At 39.6% G+C, this 25283-nt stretch overlaps 1 protein-coding gene across 4 annotated transcripts in view; it reads left to right on the forward strand.

Moving 5' to 3' along the window:
• Positions 1 to 25283, forward strand: part of SASH1 (SAM and SH3 domain containing 1) — a 540276-nt gene that overhangs the window by 438034 nt on the left and 76959 nt on the right. For all 4 annotated transcript variants that reach the window (XM_021389413.1, XM_021389414.1, XM_021389416.1 and 1 more), the window contains one exon: positions 1665 to 1793. In XM_021389413.1, the coding sequence (XP_021245088.1) occupies positions 1665 to 1793 (129 nt within the window). The remainder of the gene's footprint in view (positions 1 to 1664; positions 1794 to 25283) is intronic.

Here is a 25283-nt window from a genome sequence, read left to right on the forward strand (position 1 = left end):
CCCCAGTGGCATGGAAAGCTGTGTAAAGTCCAAAGGTCCTAGAAGTGGGATCTTCTTGTGATAAGGAACTCAATCTTGTAACACTTGAGACTCCCACGTGAGATCATTGGCAGGTTGAGAGGTAGGAAATACAGTAAAAAATATGTCAGCATGTATAGAGAAGTGTGTGTGTGTATTTAAGTGTAGTTATTTTGCTTCTGCTGCTCCAACAAATGATATGCAAGTTGTTTTCCATCTGTGCCATACACGCTAGTTTGAAGAAACCACAGATGGTTCTGGGGAACGGTTCTGGGGAATTTTAGATACCTATGGGGCATGTGGAAATGTGCTTTAAAAAAGTAGAAAGTGTGTTTTGCAAGTCTCAGGTCTGGTAGGCATTCCCTTTGATTTAAGTGGGAGTGCTTTGTTCCAATTACCTGGAACTGATACTTTATTAGAGCAGGCCTGCCTCTTTTGCATAGTCATAACACAGAAAACAGGACTATTTCTTTTCAAATGGCAGTGGCTCCCATAAGATGTGGTTTCTGTTTAAAAGATTTCCTCCTAGCTCATATGTTAACACTGCAGTGCATCTTAGTTATACTATTAGCATAATTATTTTTAAATGTTTTCTTAATTGCTGAGCTTTTTCTTAATACTGAAGACAATTTTATGTTCATGTTGCATCTATTTACAGGTAGCAACAGTGAAATAACGCTGCAGTGTATTGGTGATCTCTCAGAATATGTACACAAAGTATAGGTTGTTATCTTTTGAAGAATGTAAACAATAACATATGCCTTTTTGAAGAATGTAAACAATAACATATGCTCTTACATAAATTAAACAACGAGAGAAACAGAAGTACTCCATTCCTTGTTTCGGGCCCAGTTAAGTGTGTGCTTACTCTACCAAAAATTGTTAGTCTACCCTGCCCTCTCTGGCATAAATGCCTGAAGTTTAAAAAGATTTCTAATGCCACTTAGAAAATCCAGCCTTTTTTCCCCCCCTTTACTTATCCATCATTTTAAAAGACTGTAATTAATAGGTGACTACAGTTAGGTTCCTGGCTACTGCCATTTTATTAATGGAATGGCAATCTTGCCTAGCAGAGCAGAGGTTTGGGACTGAGCGAAGCCTGTTTCCGCCTCCAGAGCATCTTAAAAGACCAACTGGCAGAGTATCTCTGTGGGTGGTATAAACTCTCCTGTTAAAGTCATTTGGCTGGAATTGTTTGCAGTCTGGCTGATTGTGCTTATAAGCAAGACGTTTTAATGTTTGACGTTGCAGTTAATGATTGTCAAGGAAAGCAGGGCTACTCCCAGTAAACAGGGTTGGCGAAACATATGTAATGACTGGCAGTGGGGTGAGCAGGCAGCTGCTTAGAGAACCAGATGGAATATGGCTGTCTGTGGGTGGAAGCACACCGAGGCAGATTGTGCCCAGGGATAGCGCTATGCACTGCTGTCTCTGCTGGTTCTGGCTGTGCAGGAATTAGCAAGGACCCGCCTGCTCCCAAGGGGCTGCTGTGGCACTGCAACTCATTGAAAGGATGGTCTGCGAGCTGCGTGCTGCCTGTGCTGCAGGGATGCAGTTCCATCGGGGTTGTGCTCTTATTTCTAAATCTGATTTTTAAATTGATTAACCTCTCTTTTTTTTTTTTTTTTCCTTTGTCTCCACCACAGGATGGGTCACTGGGAAACATTGATGACCTTGCACAGCAGTATGCAGACTACTACAACACCTGCTTCACGGATGTGTGTGAGAGAATGGAAGAGCTGCGCAAGCGGAGAGTTTCCCAAGACCTTGATGTGGTATGTAGAGAGGTTATGACTTTATTAACAAGGGATTGCTATTTGTGACTCAAAATTTTGAGTCACCAGTATTTTGGTATGATGATTTGAAAGTTACTTTCCTGTCCAAGGAAATAACTATGTGTGATTGCATTCACACACACACAAATGCTTCAGCAAGCTCAGTTAAACACTTGGAAATTAACTGCCTATTAATTAATTAATTTATTTATTTGCCTCTCTGGACATCCTGTTCCACTACTTCACTTCTTCATGAACATTTTTTCCCTCTGATATTCTGTTAAATACCCTCCCATATCTTTTTATGCCTGTTGTATCACATCATTATTCCATTCACCACTGTGAAGATCTAGGCTTCACCTTTTTGGTAGCCTCTCCATAGCTACCAGTGGGCTACCGGTTGGTCTCCTCAAAGCTGTCTTTTTTTCCAAGCTGAATCTCTCAGATCCCTTACCATCTTCTTGCAGGACAAGGGCTTAAACCCCTGAAAACGTGGCGACCCTTCTCTGAGATCATTCAATTACTTTGACAATTCTTTGACCTCTTTCTAGCATAACTGAAGGTGGTGTTCCAAGCACGGTCTGACAGGTGCCAAGTAAAAGTGAAGAATCTCTTCCATCTTCTGGCTGCACTGCTGTTGGTGCTGTTCTGCAAGACCCCCTGTCCTGTTTCTGCAGAGCAGTCTGACCCAGGCAGTCAGTCTCCAGTCTGGGTCAGTGTTTGGGCCCACTCCTTCTCAGGAGCAGGGCACTGCCATTGTCCATGTTGAGTTTCATGAGGTTCCTGTCATGTCACTCTGCCCTGAAGTGTATTGACTGTAGCTCAAGGATGGCATCATCTACAACCTTGATGATGGTGGCATCTATTTCCTCTTCTAATAATTAATGAGTCAGGCCCCAGAATAGATCCTGCACTGCTTTGCTTATAACTGGCCTTCAGGTACCACACCCTACCTGTTACATTATCCTTAAAGCCTAACCTGCTGTTTTTTCACCCATTTAGCGGCATACATTCTCTGGTGAGTCCCACTTTTGCTGAAAATAATCTTTTATTGGGTCATCTCCATGACTAATTTTTGTTAGCTTTATGAAGGAGCCTTTTTGGGAGGCCTGTCACGAAAGCTTTGTTTTCACTTGTTGGATAGTTTCTATTTCCATAATGTTCTGTTACATTTATAAATGTTTATCACTGCTTAGGATATATATGCGTGTTTGTATTGTGCATGTGTATTACTGATAATTGTGCTTTTTTAATTTTAAGCCTTTTCATTAGTTTTCATGATGTTCATAAAGATCTTCTGTGACAGAGAGAAAAAAGCTTTTGGATCTGATTTGTTTGGTCTTCAGTGTTAAGTTTATGTTTCTCGACTCTATGATGTGTTTCACTTACAGTTTTGTAGATATTTCCTAGGAAACCTGTCTGATTTTAAGCAGGTTACTGAAGGAATTCTTCACTATATCATGCCTGGTTTTGCTGTGTTAGTAATCTTTAGGTATCACATACAGAAACTCAGAAGTGAATTTTCTAGCTATTGCAGAACATGTAAATTGTGAACTTGATGGTGTAGTTGTTCCTAGTAGTTTTGCATTAAAACACTGGTGTTTCTGACAAAACAATTTTTGTAAGGAATAGGTTTGTATGCTGTCATTTAGTGCAGTACTTTTTACTTAAACATCTCAAGCTGTAAATCTCATATCCAATCTTGTTTGGGAAAGCGTGGTATGGTTAATACCTCTGCTGATGCATAGTGCTATGGCAGAGCCAGCCTGGGATCTGATCAAACTTCTGCAGTTCCTCTACAAGATCAAGTCCTTTAAGAGAAAAATGGGAGCTGAAGATGCATAATTGTATGTTCTGCCTTTGTTTCCCCAGATCCTGGTAGGTCCCCTGATCCAGGGAGTGGTTTGCTCCCATTCTCCAGCAGCTGTACCTGATGATGTGGTTTACTTAATGCTTCTTCTTGTCTTCTTGGGATTCCAGTTTGACAGCTGAGGGGCTGCCAGAGTTCATACTGACTTCAGTTATACAAACTGGCTGCAGGGTCAAGGCAGAGAGTCAGCTCTGCCTCACTGCAGTTTGTTAGTTTGTTCTTTATTTTTAAATGGCGGGAGGAAAATCAAGTGTCCTTTACAAGTCTATTCTTACCAAGAAGTTCCAACTGTTTAACAAAAGACGATTGTGGGAAATCCCTTTGTAGATGGATCCTTCTGTGTGTAGCTGCTGACAGCAGGGAATTGTGGTTCATGTGCAAGCCTCCACATACGTGGTATGTTTGGTAGCTGTTGCCAACCATGATACTCCCTCTCCTGGCACTTGGGCTCTTGGAAGGCAGCTCCTATGCTGGGTAATGAGGCATGCTTTATGGCAGGAGAGGATTCCCTTCCATTTGGACAGATGGGCCTAATTTGGCTGCCTTCTCTTCCAAAGCTGCAGAAGCCAGTCTGGGGAAAGCCATCTGAGCTTAATTAACTCACATCAAAGGTGCAGAGCTTCATGCTGGTTTAAATACATGCAAGCTAACCCAAGACAGCCCAGTGAGTGATTCACTAGCTCGTTCTGTTCACGAAAAAGTATAGAGAAAATGGCTGTTAGACATTCTGCAGACTCCTCTTCAGCTGTTCCCATATTCAGCTTGCTCACTGTAGTAGTCCAGTGATGACTTTAGAACTTTTAATAGAGTTGCAATACCTTCTCTCATACTTAAATTAGTGCTCAGTTTTTGCTACATCCATCACCAGCATAATCTGGTTTCTGGACATCAGGTAGCCATTGTGCTGATTACAGATGAGATCATAGATATTAGCTCACTTCTACAACAGCATCCAAACGGCACTGACTGCAGCTGAAGCTTGCTCTCACCAGTAGGTAGTCAGGTGTGACTCAATAGGTATACTGGGAGCAAGGGATGGACATGTTGACTGGCATGGATTTTCACTGCGATAGAATAATATTCTTACTTATAATCTGCTTTAGAATGAGGAACTGGTTTAAACAGAATTGCTGCTGGAGTGTCCTCTAAAGTAATGTGGAAGACAGAACAGATGACTCATTTGTTGTGATGTATTTCCTCTCTGTGCAGCTTGAGGAAAGGTAGAGTATTTGTAGAGGTTTGGAATTGTGAATAAAGTTGGGGGAAATACCAAGTTCACACAGCTTATCCCGGTAGCAAATATATGCAGTCATAAAAGGATTATACACCAATATTATTGGTCTAGCCTGGTCTTATTCTGCTATCCATTGCCCTCCTCGCAGGGATGAGGAGGGACTGTGCTAGCTCTGTAGCCTCTTCGCTGCAATGGGGACATGCCAGAGCTGCGGGTGGGCAAACACTTCGGCTCTTTTTCCCCGCACTTGTGGCCTTCTCTTTATCCAAGCTCTAGATCAGAGCGAAGCTGATGCACGTATAGTACTAGTGCTGATTTCCAGGGTTTTGCCATAGTGAAGGCTGCTGAATCATGAGAGAGTGTGCCATAGAATAAGCCCAAGCCTTGTACTGAGGTGAGGAACCAGGGAACAGGAGAATTTCTGTTGACAGCTCTCTCAATGCTACAGATCCTTTGCGTAAAAAGTTTTTTTAGGTTTTGGCATGCACCTTTTGAATTTAAAGCAGGGTAAGTTATAAATGATAAAGACCACAGCTAGGTTTACTGAATGCTCTGGGAATGAAGAGGAGTAGGTCTCCAGGGGGCTGAGCATCGTGCAGAAGTGCCCAACGAGGCTGCGTCAGGAGGAGCGGAGCAGTAACAAAGAAGTGCCTCAGCTGGCAGCGCCTTGCCAGGGACAGGCATTCAGTGCTGGCTCGCCCAGGGTGCCCTTTGTAGCTTGTTCTCTGAAGGGACAGAAATATGAACTGTTTATTGCTGCTTCTGTATACTTTGAAAACAGTTTTAGATGTTTGAGAGCAAGTGCTGATATCTTCATTGTGTATTGTATTTTCTAATCAGCTCCCCAGCCTTCCCTATCAGACCACGGCCATTTCTGTCTGGATATCCTGCTCTCGTGTTGAATTAAAAATCACTTGGTGAAATTGTTTGGGAGAGCAGCATATCTTTCAGCAGAACAGTAGCTGCAGATGGAGCTAAACACAGATTATTTTTCCAAATGGCAGTGCCGTCAGGGATTGTTAGTTGTCCCTAACCACAATAGGTGCTTTTTGCGCTTCGGAATTTTGCCTCTGTTTTTGTAATGGAGAATGTGCTTGGGTTTGGGCATAAATGTTTGTGAACAGCATGGGAGTTGTCTGCATTTCCTAGCATTTGGCCTATTCCTGTGCACTGTGTGTTTTTTTGGCTGCGGTCAGAGTAGATAGAGCAAATTTTCAGGGCCATAATGGATGTATCACTGGTAATATTCAGCTGGACATCTGCTAAAATGCAGTTGTGGCCAGAAAAGTGACTGCATGAGGATGGCACCTTGTTACTGCTCATCTCTGCTTCCTTTGTGTCTTCGGGATCATATCTGCTTGGCTCGCTGTCAAAACCTGGTTTGCCCTGCCCGTCAGGAGGGCAGGACATATTGATGTAGCTGTGAAAGAGCAAACTGCATTCTGTTGTCTCATCCATCACTGACAGCGGCCAGCTAACTGCTGCTGCCAGGGCCTGCATTGTCGCTGGTGATCCCGAAGTCAAAGAGCAGCCTGAGGCTTCCTGATGGATTCTGACAGCTACGGCTGTGGCACTGGGAAGTTGCACTTATCTTTTGACTTGTAAATTACATAAATTTGAAATGAATGTCACTGGGAAGTGACAAGACACAGTTTACCACCTCTTTTTTTTTTTTTTTTTTCCTCTGCATAGATTTAATTCATTGCCTTGCATGGAAAGGGAAGTGTTCAGAATCTCTCTGTCCACATGGTGGTAAAGTAGTGTCTGTATCTGAGAAATTGACTTTGTTAGGCTATAAAACCTGTCTTTTTGAATCTGCATGTATACTGACGCACAGTCAGAAAATAGAAATGAACGTAAAACCAACATACAATTCCTGCCTTGCTGCCCACGTGTGTAAGCATGTAGCCCTCATGTCATTGCTGCACTTGATTTTGGAAGGTGCTCAGCAACCAGTTGTTTGATGACAAATAGAGTTGACACTGTAGATGATATCATCATGTGTAAATGTCCAGCAGGGCAGAGTAGAGGGAAAGTGGAACAAACAGAGTAATTAGTAGTTAGAGTGACAGAGTAATTAATCTTTAGCCTTTTTAGAGGTGAGTTTGCTTGATACTATGTTAGTGGTTGGTGGTATCATAAGACCACTGGAGAAACTCAGCCAGCCTTCACTAAAGCAGACTAAACTACCCAGAGCTGTTGCAGTCGCTGATTGATGTGCATTTAAGAAATCTCTGTGGGAGCTGGCCAGTTTAAGTTGGAGTTACTGAATATCTTTGTGGAATCTGCCTGTGCCTGCACTAGAGCTGGCTCTAACCACTTCCCCTATTTTCTGTGTCTTACATACATTAAATCTCTAAGACCTAAACAGACCGTTTATTCCCTGCCATGAAATTATCAGCTCTGCTCTGCAAATGCAATACTGTGTGCTTTCACCTTTGTCCTAAGAGGACACCTCTATCTTGCTGGAGCAGAATCCCACTGTTTTGTTTTGTCTTGCTGGCTGCATGAGGCCCTCCAAAATATAAACAACATCTGAGTTGGATTAGAAAGGTATCTACAGCACAAAAAGAGAACTGGAGAATACACAGATAAGGCTTCTTAAATTTTGGAGACTTTCCAGGCCTTATCAGTTGGGTACATGAAAGAAAAAGTAGTAGTAAAAGATGTGGGCTTCTAAGCATTTTTTTTTCCTTCAGTATCGGTTGAAATAGGACTTTTTTTCTTAAATATGAGGTGCATAAAGTAGATTTACATATGTAGGAAATTCGTAACAGAGATTTACTGTGTTTGCGGTCTCGGTCTCAATATTTTAGGGTTTATCTGTATAAGTTAAATTCATAATATTTTTCGTTGTAAATGGAGCTTTTCAAAGGTAGACACAATGGAAATTCTGGAACAGACAGGCTATTTTTAGTGTCTCATGTATCACACATCAAGACAGCAAAGGCATTTAAATACAGAGCTAGCATTAAGCATGAAAATAAAGCAAGGCTTGTTCCATACACAGCAAAGTGAATGCAGTTCTCAGCAGTCTGTTGTATACTTAGTACTCGCAAACTTAGTTTAAAAAAAAAAAGTCTCCACTTTCTGTAAGCTAATTATCTTCTGCAGTCTCGCCACTCTTTCTGTTGGAAGCCCATTTATGAATCCCTTAAGCAAAATCTGTCTGTCTGTAGCTGAAGTGTAGAGGCTGGAGACTCAGCAGATTCTGCAGTTATGGTGCTTTGAGTCACCTTTACCTTCCTGTAATGCATTTGGTGGACCCTTGGTTTTTGGAGCAGGATCTTCAGTTCGGCACTTCCGATCTTCTCAATGTTTGTATTTTTGGCAATGTCAGTGTTCTGTGGTGAACAGGTTATCAAAGTTGTTATTTCCTTCTGAATTGATAATACTGTTACTAAAAAAAAACACACTATAAGTAGAAGACGTGACTTGCTTTGAGTAGTTTAACTGGTAACTTAGGAGGGGAGAAATTGTCCTTTAATGTTACAAATGCTTTTCCACTCATTCTCAATCTCACAGCATCATCTGTAGCGATTGTGCTGTCTCTTTACATTTAGCAGGGCTTTTACTTTGAATTTAAGATCAATTGAACGTATTCTTACTGTGTGCTTTTCTTTTATGCTAAATGCGCTGCGTATCAGCTGGAACTGACAGATGAGATTTGTATTAACTCTGTGATTTAATCTCATTGGAGCCTGAGGACTTTGGGGGGATGGGGGTGAAGTGAGAGGAATCAGTTGACTAACATCAGCTCCCTTTGTGTACTTTGGTTTTCTTTTCTCTCCTCTAAATTTAAGAGAGGACTGCAAAAATGGAAGTGTTGAGAGCCACGCTATCTGGATCATTTGGTAAATTTCATTCCAAAGGTTAAAGTTATTAAAAAAGGAAAGAGAGCAGATTAAATTATCATATAAGAAAATGGGCAACTTTTCATGCGTTGCTAGAAGAATTCCAAACCACCTGAGTGATATTACTCTAAGAAGAGCAGTAATGTGTATTGGCAGGCCATTTTGTTTTGCAGGGTGAAGATCCAGGATGTCATGAACACACTTAACAGCTTTTCTAGATTTTCCAGGCAGTCTCGAGTTTAACAGGCAGTTGTTTCTTGTTTCCTGGGACAATGCTGATAGCTAACTATAAACTCTGGTGTGACTTGTGTGAAGATAAGGGCAGACTGAAATAAAATGGCAGCCAATTCTGATGTAAGATACACATGGAATAGTTAATCTCTTAAGATTTTTCCAGTCCTTTGTTCAAAATAGCTAACTTCAGGTACCTGTTTTGATAATTCTGTTGGATTAAATAGAGACTTTTAGGGAGAATACCGGTACTGCGTCAGAAGAACAACAGACATTTGTAACATGATAGCAGCTAAACCAACAGAAAAATTAACCTGGAAAATATAAATATATAGGTTACTCTTCTTTGTCCTTGTGTATTTTAGTTCTGGGTCCCCAGGCAGTTTCTGTGTTCCTTCCTTCTGTCCTCCAACCAGTCCATCTACATATGCTGAATGTGGCTGCTGAAGACAGCAGCTTCAGATATCAAAGTATTGCTGTGCCAGCTTCCACTTCTCCTGCATCGTTGGGAAGAGGAACAGCACTACTGGTCATCAAGGAATAATGAGGATATTGCTCAAGACAGAAGTCTTGAAGTTAGTGAGGCATCCAAAAAATTACACTTGTAAAAACCATAACAGACTTATAGGTTATCAGGGAAAACAGGCAAATCAAAATCAGGAATAAATCAAGATCATGTTCCAAGGGGAATGATAAACGCATCGTGAGTATTTGCGCACATCTGGATGTACTTTGGAAAGTCTGTTTCTTTGCAACAGAAGGACAGTACCAGCAAAGATGCCCAGAGGAAGACAGGCTTCCATCTGCAAACTCAAAAGGTTTGGTTTCTTTTTTTTGCCAGTCTGGCCCTGATCTCCATGATGTAGATTCTGCTGCACAGCTCTCCTTTGATCTCCCTGTGCTTTATCTTTTTTCAGTGTTGCGCAGGGTTTCCTGTTTCAGCAGTATTGCCTGAAGCACACAGAGGAATGTTCCATTTCAAACAAGACAGTCTGTGAATCTTGTGTTTGAAGGAGAATGCGAGCATTTTGAAGATATGTGATTTGGTGATTGATCAGTCTGTTTTCCACAAAATAATAGAAGGGATGAATTTCAGATGGAAGCCCCTCTTCCTGACTCCTGTTTTCCATATCTCTCTTTATTTGTATTTCTAAGTTTTCCCACACTGTAAGCAGCTGTAGCTCGCATAAGGAAACAAAGTAATCTGGGATTTCTGTATCTAGATTTTCCTTGAATCTTAAATCATTTCTGGATGTTCAAGCAAATTGTATAATAGCTACTCAGTAGTAACTGAAGGTAATAATCTTTTTTTGATATACATATGAAAATGAATGGTTAATACCTTGAAACAGGATTCATTTTCAGTACCTTATCAGAAGGATGAATTTCTTTTGTTGCTGGGCATGATAAACAAAATCAGTCGTGGATTAGAAAGTAATTAAAGAAGAAAGACTTGAAATTATTAACAGAATTTGGATTGCATAAGATCCTTATGAGACACATGGTGGTAATTTTCCTAGAACACAATCACAGAGTGGCTTGTGTTGGAAGGGACCCTAAGGATCATCTAGTTCCAACACCCTGTGGTGGGCAAGATTGCCACCCACTAGATCAGATACAGTTTTCATTTACATCTGTGTCTCTTGCCTGTTGTTGTTGAAGCTCCTAATAAGACGATAGTAGCAATCATTAGGTTTAACCTCCATGTGAAATAAATGGCAATATAGTTGTGTAACCAGGTTCACTGAAGGATGTGAAGAAAATAGTGTTTGTAGGAAAAATGACTTCTGAAAACAGTGGATACAACTGGAAAAGCAGACAAGCTTTTCATGCCACCAAGATTAATTAAGCAGATAAAAAAGCTACCAAAAGAAAAAAAAAAGAATTTGGAATTTTCCTTCAAGAAAATCTAGGTTGTTAATTTAAAAAGTATTTGAAAGAAGTCCATCTGCCCTTCAACTCAAGTGGCACATTTCAAGTCTTCAGTCAGCTTTCTGTCTTGGGACACCTCTGGAGGTGTTTAGTCTCTCTTTGTTCTGGTATCAAAGCAAATATTAAGCCATAGTTCAAATCCATTTTGACAGAAAAGATAGCTTTTAAAGTTTAACAGCGTGAGGGAGTTGCTGAAAGTCATGCCAATGAGATGTAAGAAGGAGGACGATCACTTTATTACATTCGTGTGATGAACAATGTAATTAGAACCTTCAGTTGCTAGCCTACACAGAAGCTCACAAAATAGTTCTCTGTCTACTCAGTATAGCATTTTCCAACTTCATAGCACTTTAAAAACATTAATTAGCCTTTGTTGTGTCCTTTGAGGTTGATATCATGAGTACTATTATCTCTATTTAGGCCTCTCTTCCCTGAGATTCTGTTGCTGATGAAGGTTTACCTTTGTAGTTCCTTAATTTTTCATCTGTAATTATTAAGTTTTCAACAGAGTAGCACAAAATTTATGGTAAATTCAGAACAGCTTAACAAGTAATGGCATTAGTCTGGGTCTAACCTCGAGTAGCTTTAAACAAATATTGTTCACAAGACCTAAGTAATTAATTAGTATATGGCCAGTGAGTTATGAGCCATCTGGATGACCTCCAGCTCAAGCCTAAAGTCCAGTCCACTACCTCATGCTTCTTTTTTCTTTGAAATCAGACACTATTTAAGATCATTGCAGTATTCCTGATCTAGCACCTTTCAGAGAACTTCATCATTTTTCTCTTTGAGTTATAGAGGAATCTAGCTCTGTTAGTCAGTAGCTCACTGTCAACCATCTATTACGTCTGCCGTTCTGCCTCTACTTTATATAATTGTCTGATTCATGGAAGGGATCATGCTGATATGCAGAAGTAGAGAGCTGTATTACTTCTCCGTAGAGTGGATTTACATCTCCTCAAAAATGGATTGGCTTCACTGGAACATCAGTTGGCTGGAAAGCATGCTGTTTCATTTAGAACCAAATTAAATATTTCATTTTGAACACCTGTGGGAAAGTATGAGAAACAAGGGGCATAGTTTGCAAAGTAGTAGGAAGCGCTAGTTTGATCCAGAGGTGTAGAAAACCAAAGTCGAGTTCTTTTCTTTGCCCAAGGAAACTTGAATTCTGATCTCTTATCTTGAAGTGCTTTTAATATTCTGTAGTTGTTTGTATCTTACCTGTTGATCAACACAATTCACATATATAAGCAGTTCTTGGAGTTCAGCAATGGGAATACTAGTGTCTTATCTTCAATGTAAGCATCTCTTCCACAAGACTAGTAAATCTTATTTTATATTTTCATTTGCAGTTTAAAAAATGTAAGTTCTTTAAACAAAGCTAAACAGTTCTATTAGCAGTGGAGTAGGAACATGAATCTCAGTGGGTTTTGGCTCCGTGTGTGTGTGTGTGTGTGTATGTTTTAGATGCATCACTTCAGAATGATACTGTATAAAGGAGCCAAGCTTGCTGACCCTCTAGCAAAATTCAGGTTTGTTTTTTCTTCACTGCTATTTTTAACTCCATAACTAGTTTGGATAACTCTTTGTTTGTAAAGTAGATGATTACAGGCGTATTAATCTCTCTTGATCTCTTTGTTTATGAGCAGCCTTCCAAGTTAACAGCAAGACTAGAACTTACCTTTCTGCTTGACTGGATGAACATATTCAGGGGACTTAATAACTTTGTTTTTAACTCCATTCAACTGAGATGTTCAGCAATACTGGGTTAAATTTGTTCTGGCTATTGAACTGCAGGTGATAGCTGTTAATTTACACCTTTGCTCTTGTAGTTTACACGTGTCTTGTAGCAGTTATCCTAATTTGCCATTAAATTTTGATGTTAATGTTCTTCAAAATTTCTTTAAACAATGGAAGTGGAAAGTGTACTTAAACATGGAAGGTGCTGTTGAAAACACCTGAGAAAAAAATAAGTCAGTGTGTTAGAGTTTGGATAAGGTGAAGACTAGTTACAGGAGTGAAGTAGCCATGAGTTTTTCTCTCTGAAGTTATAGTCCAGAGGGTGTAAGAGAGGTTGGAAGGAGAAAAGATGGAGATAAATGTTGGCAATAGGATATGCTTCTTGAAGCTTCCTGATGGCGTTTTGTTGCTGTTACCGGGTTTGTTGGAATACATAGACTGTTCAGGCATGGCTGGAGATTATGCGTGCTGAAAGAAGGAGCCTCAGCTTTGGGGCATGAGAGAGTATAGTAAGGAATCCAATTGAGTCGGTAGCAGGTGACCCAGGACCTGGACCTCTCACTGAGTTTGTCCGGAAGCAGAAGAGGAAAGATGAGAATTTGGTCATTGCTTGTTTACAAGGGAGAAAAGTGAAATAGTAAAAGATTCAATGAGTAGATCACTAGAAAATTGGGATAAGATAAAGAAGAGGAGGTGATAGACCCTTAAGGCTGCAAGAGAAAACACTGCCACAAAGCCTTGTGCTATTTTTACTTATATGAGAGGTATACTAGCTACCTTGATCAGGATGCTGTAACAATATAACGTGGAGGTTTTGAGTAACAGTTTTGTCCTTTTCCTTACATGTGCGGCAGCGGAGGCTGTGAGCCACAGTCAGGGTTCCAATTCCTGCTATGATTGGTTGCTCTGAAACTTTGCCAGCTCCGAAATGAAGTGAATGAGAAAAGAGAAATGAAAGAGTTTGAAAGTAGAGATGTGCAAAGTTTGAACTGTTGCTTCATAGACTTTTATATACTTGAAAGTCCTTAAATCTATTATTATTATCTGTTAAGATTAAACTGCAGGAGTTCTGTAAAAACATAATAAGATTCTGGAATACAAAATGTGTATACTGCGCTATAGCCTCATTTGGACCAGTGGCAGAGAATATATATATGTGTAGGGTATCTTCTACTCTTAAAAATTACAAAAATATGTATGTTTTCCTGACCGTAACTCAGGCAGCCAAAGCAAAAGAAAGCAGGAAGACATTTTAGCTGAATGGGTGATACTGAAACTCTGAGGTCCATAATGAAGTGTAAGGAGTTGGGCATTTTACGAAAAGTCACTTTCATGGGAAACAGTGAAGTATAGTAGGAAACACCCTTTGTGTTTTCTTTTATGTTTATGCTAAATGGAACAGGAAACAGTTATTGTTTTCTCTAAGTAGTGCAAACAATTGATCTTCTCTACTTAGCAGTGATGACACTGAGATTCTTCTACCTGAAATTACTCAGATTTCTATCATGAGAATTATTTAGTAGTGGCCTTTTTGACTGTAAAAGGAATGCAGTTGGGGCAAGACATCTCAATTCGCTTTCTGAATAATTTGGCTTAGAGCAAGTTATGTGTTGTGTTTCCTTTTGGCCTTTGACATAAATAGCTTCTTTAACGCTTCTCTGATGAGTGTCAGGGTCCTTTTAGCAGTGAAGAATGCTTTATCATTATCTTCATGGTAGTTGTAGACAATATCTTTAAAAGGATATTTCTCACTGTACAGTAGTAGCTCTTGAACTCTGTTTCAAGTGTGAAAACTTTCATTAGAGATGATTACAGCATTTTTCAAACTCTCTACATATAAGCTTATGGATTCCCTTAAAAAGTTAATATTCTTGAATTTTTTGTCATGATCTCTAGGGTGTTTGTGATTTTTTTTTTAAACATTTTTTTTCCCTTTACCATTTTATGACCACTGTCCTTTTTCACCTTCTAGCAGACTTGAAAACAGTATAGTATTTTCTATATGAAATTACAGCAGTTTCCTAGAACCTGGGGCCTAACAATTTCCGTCTTAAAAAAAAGCCCTGAATTTAATCTTATACAAGACAGGGCCATTCCATTTCTTAATGCTAATGCAATTCATCCTGGTTGGTCTTTGTTGCCTTAGGGACACCTTGAAAATTACTGGCTTCATTCACTTGCAGGGAGAAAGAGCTTGTCCAATGAGTAAAACCTAAAGAGTTTGGTGATAATGTTCACATAATTCCTTTTCTATATGAGCATATATTCTACTGTGACAATGCTTTGGATAATGTAACATTTGTAACACTGAAGTTCTCACCCCTGAGCTCATGCAATCTTGGATTATTTATACTCCACGTGGAATGATACAAGATGAGATGTCTTGACTCACCTCTTTTAAGTTGAGGTAAATGGTACATCTCACTTAACAGCTAATAGAAACACCAGAGGAGGTTGTAAAGTTACAAGGATATCTTACATAAATTGGTTTTTCAATGACCTAAACAGAGGAATGGAAAATCAAACTGTTATTTCTTGACAACAGTTGTGACTCATGAGGTTTTCACATGACTTTGATGGCTCTTTTTATTAAAAGTGGCCTATTAGAAATTTTAAGGAACCTACTCACTGTTTCTATTTCCAGCTTTGGTAAAGTTTGGTAGCTACAGTGAAGGTGTGAAAAAAATAATCTTTTTTTTTTTTTTTTTTATCTTGGATGAAATGACTTGGCACTATTGACATCTGCTTATCCTGGAGTCAGTAGCTGCTGTTGCTCATTTGAGAACAGAGTTGCTGAGCAAGGCTGGCAGGACTAGCACCTAGCACCTGGTTCATTACCTTCAGAACATGCTAAACCTTTTTGAGTAAGAATGTAGAAACCTAAAGAAAGAAATTTCACACACAAAAAAAAGTTTCTTGAAACATAAGCCTGGAAATCTTTTTTCACCTTTTGTTACCAGCAGTTTCATATCGACTTGAATGCAGTTATGATAAATGAGATGTTCAAAATGGGGGATATTGTTCCACTGATTTTAATACTCCTATTTCCACTATGTTACAGAGCTGATAAATGGCAGATGAAAGGCTTTGATTACCAGTGCTAGATTTGTCAGCCTCTTTCCCACGGAGCATGTAAGATAAAATATGTTATGAAGCTGAGTTGTTCCACAATTAATACATACGCACCCCTCAGTAGTAATTCAGATAGTGCTTCTATATTGCCTTGTTATAGGAGACTCAAAGCTAAGAGAGGAGACCCCATCTTTTACTCATAATAACTCTCCTTTTATGCCATCGGTCTTTTCAAGGCTGTTCTAAGTTCCTAGCCCTTCCTCTTTGATCCCGTCCCTTAGTAACTCACCCTATGCCTTTCTACCTCTGATTTCACTCCACCCATGCTTCTTCACTGCACTCCACCTTCTGCACTGTGAGGCAAGGCAGTGGCACAGGCTGCCCAGAGAAGCTGTGGATGCCCCATCCCTGGAGGTGTTCAAGGCCAGGTTGGATGGGGCCCTGAGCAGCCTGATTTTTACGGCAGGGGAGTTGGTACTCAGTGGGCTTTAACGTCTCTGTCATGGTTTTGTGATTTTCGGTTATTGGTATTCCACATCATAACATCATGTAGTGGACATACCTAGTCCTCGGAAGAGAAGGACTACTACAGTCCCCACGGTACTTTGCTCCTCTGTTACCATTTCCAGCCGGAGGGAAAAGATAAAAGCTCGCAGTATAAAAACTTGCAGATCACGAGACCTCGTCCCTTTTTCCGCCGTCTCTCGTCTTGGCAGCACCTCGCTCTCCAGCCGTCTTATCATCGGTAGTAGAGTAAGGCCTACCTTGATTTTGGGACATTCTCTCTCTCTGTGTTGGATTTATCAGCTTAAATTGTAATTATATTGTATTATAGTGTGTTGTTTTGCATTCCGATATTTTATTTAGTAAATTAGTTTGTTTCTCCTCAGATTGTTGCCACTGTTCTTTGCTCTCAGGGCCATCTCCCTACCCTTTTCCCCTTTCCCCTTTTCCCGGGACGTGGGCCCTTGGGTCCCCCGTCCCCTTTGTCACGGAATCGGGCCTAACGCCTGTAAACCGTTGACAGTCTCTTCCAACAAAAAATATTCTATGGTTCTGTGATTCTATGCATGTTTTCAAAGCTTCACAACCCTTTCTTTCATCAGTACTCAGAGTAGAAGAGTCCTTTCAGCACCTTTTCTCCATTCACCTCATCCCACATGCTTCACTTTCTCCTTTCTTTGAGTGCCTCATGCGCCATACTTTTCTTCTACCTTTCTGTGTTCTTTATTCTTGTTGTTACCTCCTTGAGTATCTCATGAAAAGCAAGAGCTCTGTGAGAGCTAGTTCTGTGAAATAGCAATAGAAGGATTCTAAAAGCTCAGAAGTCTATGTAAAACGCATTCTTGAAGACTGATGAATTGATGGTGCACATGTAAGATGTCCCTTAAAACACAAAATAAATGGAAAGTTAAGCTACTATATATAGCTTCCCTTCATCTAATTTTGAATTAGACATTGCCATAAGCTGTCTGTATCTCAGCCACACTGGATTAAAGTTGCAAATGCCTGCTCTTAGATAAGTGTTCCTTACTGCAAATGGAGGAGTGGAAGTTCTCTTCGTACTTGTTTGTGAAATGGATAAACCAGAAGTGAAACACAATTAAAGCAAGATCTGTATTTGTTGTTGCTGTTGTGATGGTGGTTGAGGATGGGTTACCAAACATAATCTGTTTTCTGCTGCCTCAGTCTCTGTGTTTTATAGTGTTACAGGACATGAAATTCACCTTAGTTTCATCTTAAAGTTTTGAAAAATTACCAGGTGCATCCTTTGCCTCAAGACAGACTCAGTAATGCTTATTATTCGTGACAGATGTTGATCTGACCTGTTCTTAAATCTATCCCAACATGTTAATTCCATAGTGTCCCTAGGCAAATTATTCTAGTGTGTACAGTCCTTAGCACTGAGTATTTTTGTTGGTATCTCACGGACATCTCACTCTAACTTCTGTTGTCTTTACAGCATCTTTTTGTATTTATGAAGAGCATTTTGTCTTTCTCCCCCTCCTTCACAAGTTAAACGGTGCTACTTTTCAGCACCAGGAGTGGTTTTTTTGACCATCCACAACCATCACTGCTTTTTTCTGGATTCTAATTGTTGCCTGTTTGTTGTTTTTTTTTTTTTGAACAGCAGTGCCAAAACCTGACCATGATTGCACCTGAAGTCTCAACAGGGCCGAGTGGATGGGGAGGATTGGTAGCACACCATTATCTCATTTGTATTTGCAGTACAACGGTTGTTCTTCATGCAGCAGCATGGCATTTAGTCTCATACTTGGTTTATGATTCATAGTAATCATAGAATCATGGAATCCTTAGAGTTGGAAGGGACCTCTGAAGGCCATCTAGTCCAACTCCCTTGTGATGAACAGGGACATGCACAGCTAGATCAGGTTGCCCAGGGCCTGAATCCCTGTGCCTTTTTCTGCCAACCTGATAGCTATCTGGATGGTCCCCACCCTGGGTCTTATTGTCTGAGGAATTCTGTTTAAATGCAGTAACCTTCAGTTCTCTTTACAGATTAGCATCCTGTTACCAAATTAGGCCAGTGAATAATCTGCTTTTTCATCAGTTATTTCCCTGGCAGTGTTGTTGTGTTGACATGTTTGTTCTTCTAGAAAGAAGCCTTACATGAAAACAACCTTTGTCTGTGTAATGAATAATGACAGTACCTTCCAGCTCCTCTGTTCCTTAGTAATAGAAGTAGACAACAGTGTCTCTTTGCACCTTTCTTGTTTGATCTACTAGCAGAGATCAAGCATATATTTATCAATCTAATATGTATGTGTATGCACATATATGGATAGATAATGCTTGTTTTAGCAAAAACAAAATTTCTGGAATGGCCATATTTAATTGAGCACCTACATTTATGCGCTTTTTCAGATTTCTTAATTGATGTAAACATTTTTTTCACGTCTTTCTGAAAAGTACTTTCCACTTTGGACTTGTAGGAAAGGGTCAGACATGGCAGTATGAGTGACATTGAATGGGTCCAGAGAACCCTCTGCATTTATATGTGACCTTGCAGAAAGATGGGACAGAATTTAACCTGCCTCAGCATTGAGGTAACCTGTAAAATGTTAAGTAACATATTCAAATTACATTCCTTAGATTGATTTGGAATATACTTACTACATAGATACACTATTTGCCGTCTTCTCAAATAGAGTCACCTATTCACCTATATTACCATAACAGTTAGTATTATGAGAAAACTGTTTTATTTATAATGCCTTCTTCAGCTGCTATTTATTGATTTCTGTAGTGGAGCCTTCCATAAATTTAGTAATAAATTACTTGGTCTTGAACCCTGACCACCTTATTTATTACTTGCTATAGTAAAAAAGACATCAAGAGGTCAACTCAAGTTGTAACATGACTGCAATGAAGCCTTCCTTTCAATAGAGCCAAGCTGTAAAAATTAGTGCTTATTATTTTTTCTCAGTTTTGTGTAATAACATCTTTTATTTTGAATATTTTTAATTTTTCCTCTGACGTATACAAACCACGTCCTGTGCCTGATGACTCTGAAATCAAATGCCAAACTGTATTGTACAGATGTAGAATTATATAAGTGCTTTGTGAAGCAAAGTTGTTCATATAAGCTGTTTCCCATTATCAGACATTCTCTTGTTCAGTAGAATTGTAGTTTAAAATTCTGATTTGGATGTAGTGTTTCTAAAACAATATCTTGAACTTATCTCATGATGTGGAAAATTCTACCTACACTCCAGTAGAAATTACTTTCATGGGTTTTTTTGCCCCTCCTTTTCTGTGGAACAAACATCTCCTCTTCAAAAAAAGAAAAAAAAAAAAAAGGGTAAAACTATACAGGAAGGGATACTTCAGCAGTGCTCACTTGATTTGTCTCTAGAAAATAATTTTTGAAGTGTAAGGGGACATCAGGTAAAATTGCTTCTGTCCTTTCCCAACATTATGATAACATCTTTCTCTGAAAATGCATTTTTCAGGTAGTGTATTACAGCTCTGTCATGAGGAGGACAGACTTTGTATCTACAACACTATGGGGAATTTATTCTGTTGTGCCACAATATTAATGTGTATGCTGACAGATTATTGTTATGTATGATTTCCATCCACGCATTTTGCAGACCCAGATGACAAAAATATCCATTTTTACAGATGGTTAAACAGAAACATATAGGAGTTGTTTATATTGGATGACTTTTGATTTGATTCCTCACCCATGGACAAAGCCTATTCTCTTGATTGGATGCGGCAAAGCCTGAAATGGGACAGTGACTGGATTTGACTAACGATTAATGATGTCTCTTCAGTGGCACTGAGAAGTAACACAGCCTGCTGCTGTTCCTGTTGTTTGGTGTACAGGACGTTCCGTTGCTTTGAGTTTCTGTGTTTTCGTGATGGTTGGCTTTAAGCCATTTCTGGATTTTCATTTGCCAAGATGGATTCTTTTTTTTTTTTTTCTTCCAAAACTGCAAGAAGATAAATTAGACTTGTGACTATAGCAATAATCATTCTCTGAACTTGTTGAAAATTGGAGGACATACAGTCAGATATATGTGGAAGGCTCTCCAACTGCAGATAGCAGCAATCCCCAATGAAGCATAAAACAGTATTTGAAGGAATCACAACAAGAATTAAGGACATTCTGTTTAAGGGATGCTAGCTCAGGGGAAGAAGAACAAGAAGGAAAAAATATAATCTTAGTGTTGTCCCTTAAAAAAATAATATAGAAATGGTTATATTCTTGTGTAGTTAGAGCTTTTTCTGGAGGAGCAGAAGGCTCTCTGTGGATGGATGGCTCCTGTTTCTCATTGTTAGAGGGCAGAGGAAGCTTAAGTCTCCTTGGCATTGCTAAACAAGAGCCTTATCTTCAGCAGTCAGCAAGGCAGTGCTGATAATGCATATGAAAACATTTGCGTACACTATGGAAATTGACATATAGAAGCAATTACGTTGTGGCTGCAGAGGGAATTTATAAAGAGTATGAATATGCTGGTTTAATTAGGGGCTCAACGCAAACTGCTGACACATTCTCCTCAAAGTCTGCTTTCAGAGCACAGTTTCTAAATGTTGTTTTCAAAACGTACGAGAAGCTTGAGGAGGAAAATTAAGTTGGTTAATTCCACCTATTTATTGTTATTATTATTTTTTTAATGTGAGTGCTGTAAGTATAGTCACAGGCTGTGAAGTGTGCAGAACTGCTCGCGTGTTTCTATGCAGAACCAGAGCCAAAGATTGCACCAGAGCTGACACAGAGCACACCATGAATTGCTGTGTAGATCAAAATTATAACAGTAGGAGATGTTATCTCGACTTGGCATGCATGCTTTTAATAAAGGAAGGCAAATTGAGAAGAATGAGTTTTCAGGGAATTGGATTGTCATAAAAAGGCAGTTATAGTGTTTTGTTTTGCTTTCTCTGTATTTATTTTTTCAGAATGGTTATTTACTCTATAAATGAAAGACCTGACAATAGTCCTGCAGTTACAATGAGCATGAGGTAGGATGAATCATTTAATCTACTCAGCAAGACTTCATCTGTTTGCCCTGGCCTTCACCAATGTGCTGTCACAAAGGCTATTTGTTAACTTTTTCCTTTCTGTATTGTCTCTGCTTTCTTGTTCTGCTAAAGATAGCTACCTCTGCCTATAGTGATCAAGTCTAATCAAAACCTTGTTTGTGTTATAAATGCACACAGGCATGTACTCGTCCCTGTAAGAATTTTGAGAGTTTTGTCTGCTGGGATTGAGTGGTAGATAGAGTGTTCTGTAGTTACTTTCATAGGGGATCTGAGACGGTTTTAAAAGCTCCTTTGGACAACTGAGTGGCCGCCGTAGCCAGGCCCTCTTCAGACAGCCAGCTCAGTTGAGATTGCATGTGTTAATGGCCATTGGCTGCAAATACAGAGGGACACAGCAAAAAGGGTTACATGCTGTAGGTCTACTTTTTGGATAGTTCAGTATGTCATTTCTGAAGTTTTCATACTGTTTCACAAAACCTTTGGCAAAGCTATGAAGAACAGTAGATAAGAATTCTTTCCAGATAAATACATATAGGCACATAGGTTTTAAGAAACTTCCTTGAGGTAACATGGAAAATCAATAGCAGTATTGGAAAAGGGACTCAGTATTTTTAATTTCTAGATTTCTCTATTACTGTTTCAGGGATTCTGTTCACAGCCTCTAAAAGGGGGAATATTTTTTAGTTTCCATGCTGGGTTTGTTTCTTATGTCAGTGTTTTTGTATGCATGTGTGTTCATTTTGTTTTGTGTTTTTCCCCTCCTCAAGGAAATGCTTTTTATCTTTGCAGCAAATTATTCTCCATTTTTGTCTGTGAGCACTGTAGATGTGTTACAAATTGTGTTACAAAGGTGCTTGTGAAGTTTGAGGCAGAACAGACACAGGTAATAGCAACATTTCATTTTTCAGATGCGAAAGCCTGAGTCACCCCACTTTAGTTTCCTGAATCCTGGAGAGGCTTGTTCAGACTATTTGCAGGCAGAGCACGTGAAAATAATGAAGAGGGTTCTTTTCCCTTCTCTGAGTAAACCTACCACACTGCCCCTCGGTTCCACGTTGAGTTCCTTTACTGCAGAAAGAGCAGTATTTGTGAGGAGCCTTGCCTTCCATTGGAAGGCCGCAGCTGTCTGAATATTGTCAAATGTAATCTACAGATACATCAGTACTGCATTGCTAATTTATCTCAAGCTGTTCACCCCAAGGAGCGCCCTTTTCTGAAGTAGTCTTCTGTGCGTTTGCACTTTGCTCTATATTCTCTTGACCATCGCACCATGCTCTCTCCAGTTCTGCCTGCAGGGCTGCTGTTCTGCTCTTCAGCAGTACAAACGGAGAGTTCAAAGCAGTACCACAGACCTGAACCCACCTGCTATCTTGGTGGGAGGCAGATCTTCAAGGTTGAGTGGGTTTCATTTTGTTTTCTCTCTTCTTGGGAACAGCAGCGCCTTGTGCATTTCATGATCCCCACATAAATCACTTTTCTAAGTATGTAGCTGTGGAAAAATCCCGCGGGAGTAGGTCTCACAGAGAGTAGGATGTTGTGCAGTAAAAACAGCTCTAAAAAGCAAATTGCTTGAAGCAGTACAAAATGCATTATAAGCAGAAGACAACTCTGGAGGGGACTTTTTCTCCTCTTTGAAGAGTTTCACTTCCCCTTTCCCCGGTGGGGAAGATGCATCAAAATTTATGGCTTGCAAAGCACCCAGAGCAGGAGAGGTGGGGATGCAGCAGGAAAGAGACAGGCTTAAAGTAAAGTAGCTTTGCATGCTTAACTCTTAAAGCCTCATTGGTCTTATTTTCTGTCTGTCTCTTAAATGGACGGCTAGTTAAGACAGTTTCATCATTTTCAGGTTTGTTGAAAATAATCATTGCAAGCACATTTGTAGCTACCAAAAAACTGTATTTCAGGATGCAAAAGCAAATGAATCACTCATATTTTTCATTATGAGCTGCTGAAGTTTCTCCTCCGTCAGTGAACTGCAAAATGTCTTTTTGTCCTCTAACATCGACTTGAAATGGTAGAAAGGAATGGCATAAAAGATGAGCAGTTGCCAGTGTTAGAGAAGCCAAGGACGTGCAAAGAAAACAGATTAATTTAGTAGCAAACAGGCAAAGGCCATGAAGCACGGTTTTCACAGCATATATCTTGCATAAGCCAGCAAAGCGACTGGAGTGGGAGTGATCTGCTGAGATAACCTCACATTTTAGTACCTAAACAACAGTAACAGCATTTCCAATCTTTGCAGGCACGTCAAGACCTTTGTGAGAGGGGGGGCAGCTGCAGAAGTTGTGAGAATCCACTTACTGCTTTCTGAAACAGGCAGTGTTGGGCTGGTAAAAGTTGTTTCTCAGTCACATCTGAATGGTATTGAAGGAGTGTGCAAGCAGAGCTGAGCTGTTAATGTAAAAGGCTACTAGTTTGTGTAGTTAACAGTGTGTTATTCAAGTTGACAGGCAGTTAATTATTGCTTAAAAAGTGTAAAGATAAAGGTCACATCAAATGAGTGCTCTCAGCTTACTCATGCTTAAATTTTGACATTTTGAAGTTATAGCAAACTACGTATGATGTGAAAATAGGCCTCTCTTTCAGTATGTACATTTGCTAAGCACCACTTCAACAGGGAGCTAGAATTGGATGCTTGTCAAGGACAGGGAAACGCAAGGATGAAATCAGTGATGATTACAAGAGAAAGTGATGAATCTAATTCAATGTCATCATTTACTTTGAGTACTTAGAAAAAAAGTTACAAGCAAAAAGTCAGTGGGTTGATTTTGAGTTTTTGTTTGTTCTGTATTTTGAAACATAGCTTCAATTTAGGAATTAATCTAGTTTTGGCATTTCAATTTCATCAAGTTTTGAAGCTTGTTTTCAGAAGTGTGTGTCCTTCACATCTAAGAAATTCTGTTACATCCACCTTTGGCAAACATAGGAGCCCTCGCTGAATTCAGATATGTGAGAAGTGTTCCTGGGTGTGAGAATTTGCATGTATTTATGAGGAATGGTGATTAATGAGACTGGCTTCAGGTAAGCTTTCTGTCCTTGCTGAAGCCCTGACTTGTTCGTAGCACTGAACAGCTTCCACCCCCTTGACTTCTTTCTTTCTGTGATCTTACAAACTGACAATGAGCCTCTAGACATGCTTGGACAGTGAGCGATTTAATCTCTTTTTTTCTCAGATTTAAAAAGATCTGTCTGTCCAGTACAGGCTTGGTTAGTTGTGTAGAAACTGCTTCTTAAGTACAGTGAATCCTGGAAAGCTGCAGTTTCTACGAACACTCCATTCTAAAAAATATGAAATTATCCTGTATTATCTACTAACATTGTATTCTTACTGCTTGTACCCCACGCGTGTGATCAGGACTCCATTCACAAAGTGTGCGAAAACATTCCAGAACTTAAGCATATGAGTACTCTTGACATGGCTGAATACTTTGTCCTAACCACTCAACTTCTTTGAACGATGATAGTCAAAATGCATGTTTTTGAAGGATCTGGGATTAAGGTAAATGAATAGCAGAGTAAAAGGTCAGGGAAAATATTTGATTCTGATGTTGCTTTGAAAGCCAGTGGAAGTACATAGAACCGTATTATATGGAAGGAGGTAGCACTCTGAACACATTGCAGTATACTTGACCTAATTCTTATAGCAGGACCTGTTGATATCTGTGAAAGCCTACTATAGCATAGAGGACGCTATTCTGTAGTTTCAGCTACACTTGCTAATGCTCTGTTTTTATGTAACTGAATGTGGAAATGATGAATACTCTGTATCTCCTGCCTTAAAATACATTTTCTGTTATAGCGTAGAGAATTTATTATGTATGTACTACAAAAGCCTATTCAGTTCTCAGATATTTTACAGAAAAACCGTTGTTTACACACCTGAATATAAACTGGAGTCTTTTCAGAAATTACAGAGACTTGTCTGATTTATGGCATAAATACAGTGCATCAGTGTCAGAATGATCAGCAGAGAATTGTGCTGCCTACCTGTGCAATTAGAGTCGCTGTTGTGATTAAATTTATGAGAAGAGGTGGCATTGTCTAAA

This window comes from Numida meleagris, chromosome 3 (assembly GCF_002078875.1).
Source record: "Numida meleagris isolate 19003 breed g44 Domestic line chromosome 3, NumMel1.0, whole genome shotgun sequence".
In the NCBI taxonomy this organism is placed as follows: domain Eukaryota; kingdom Metazoa; phylum Chordata; class Aves; order Galliformes; family Numididae; genus Numida; species Numida meleagris.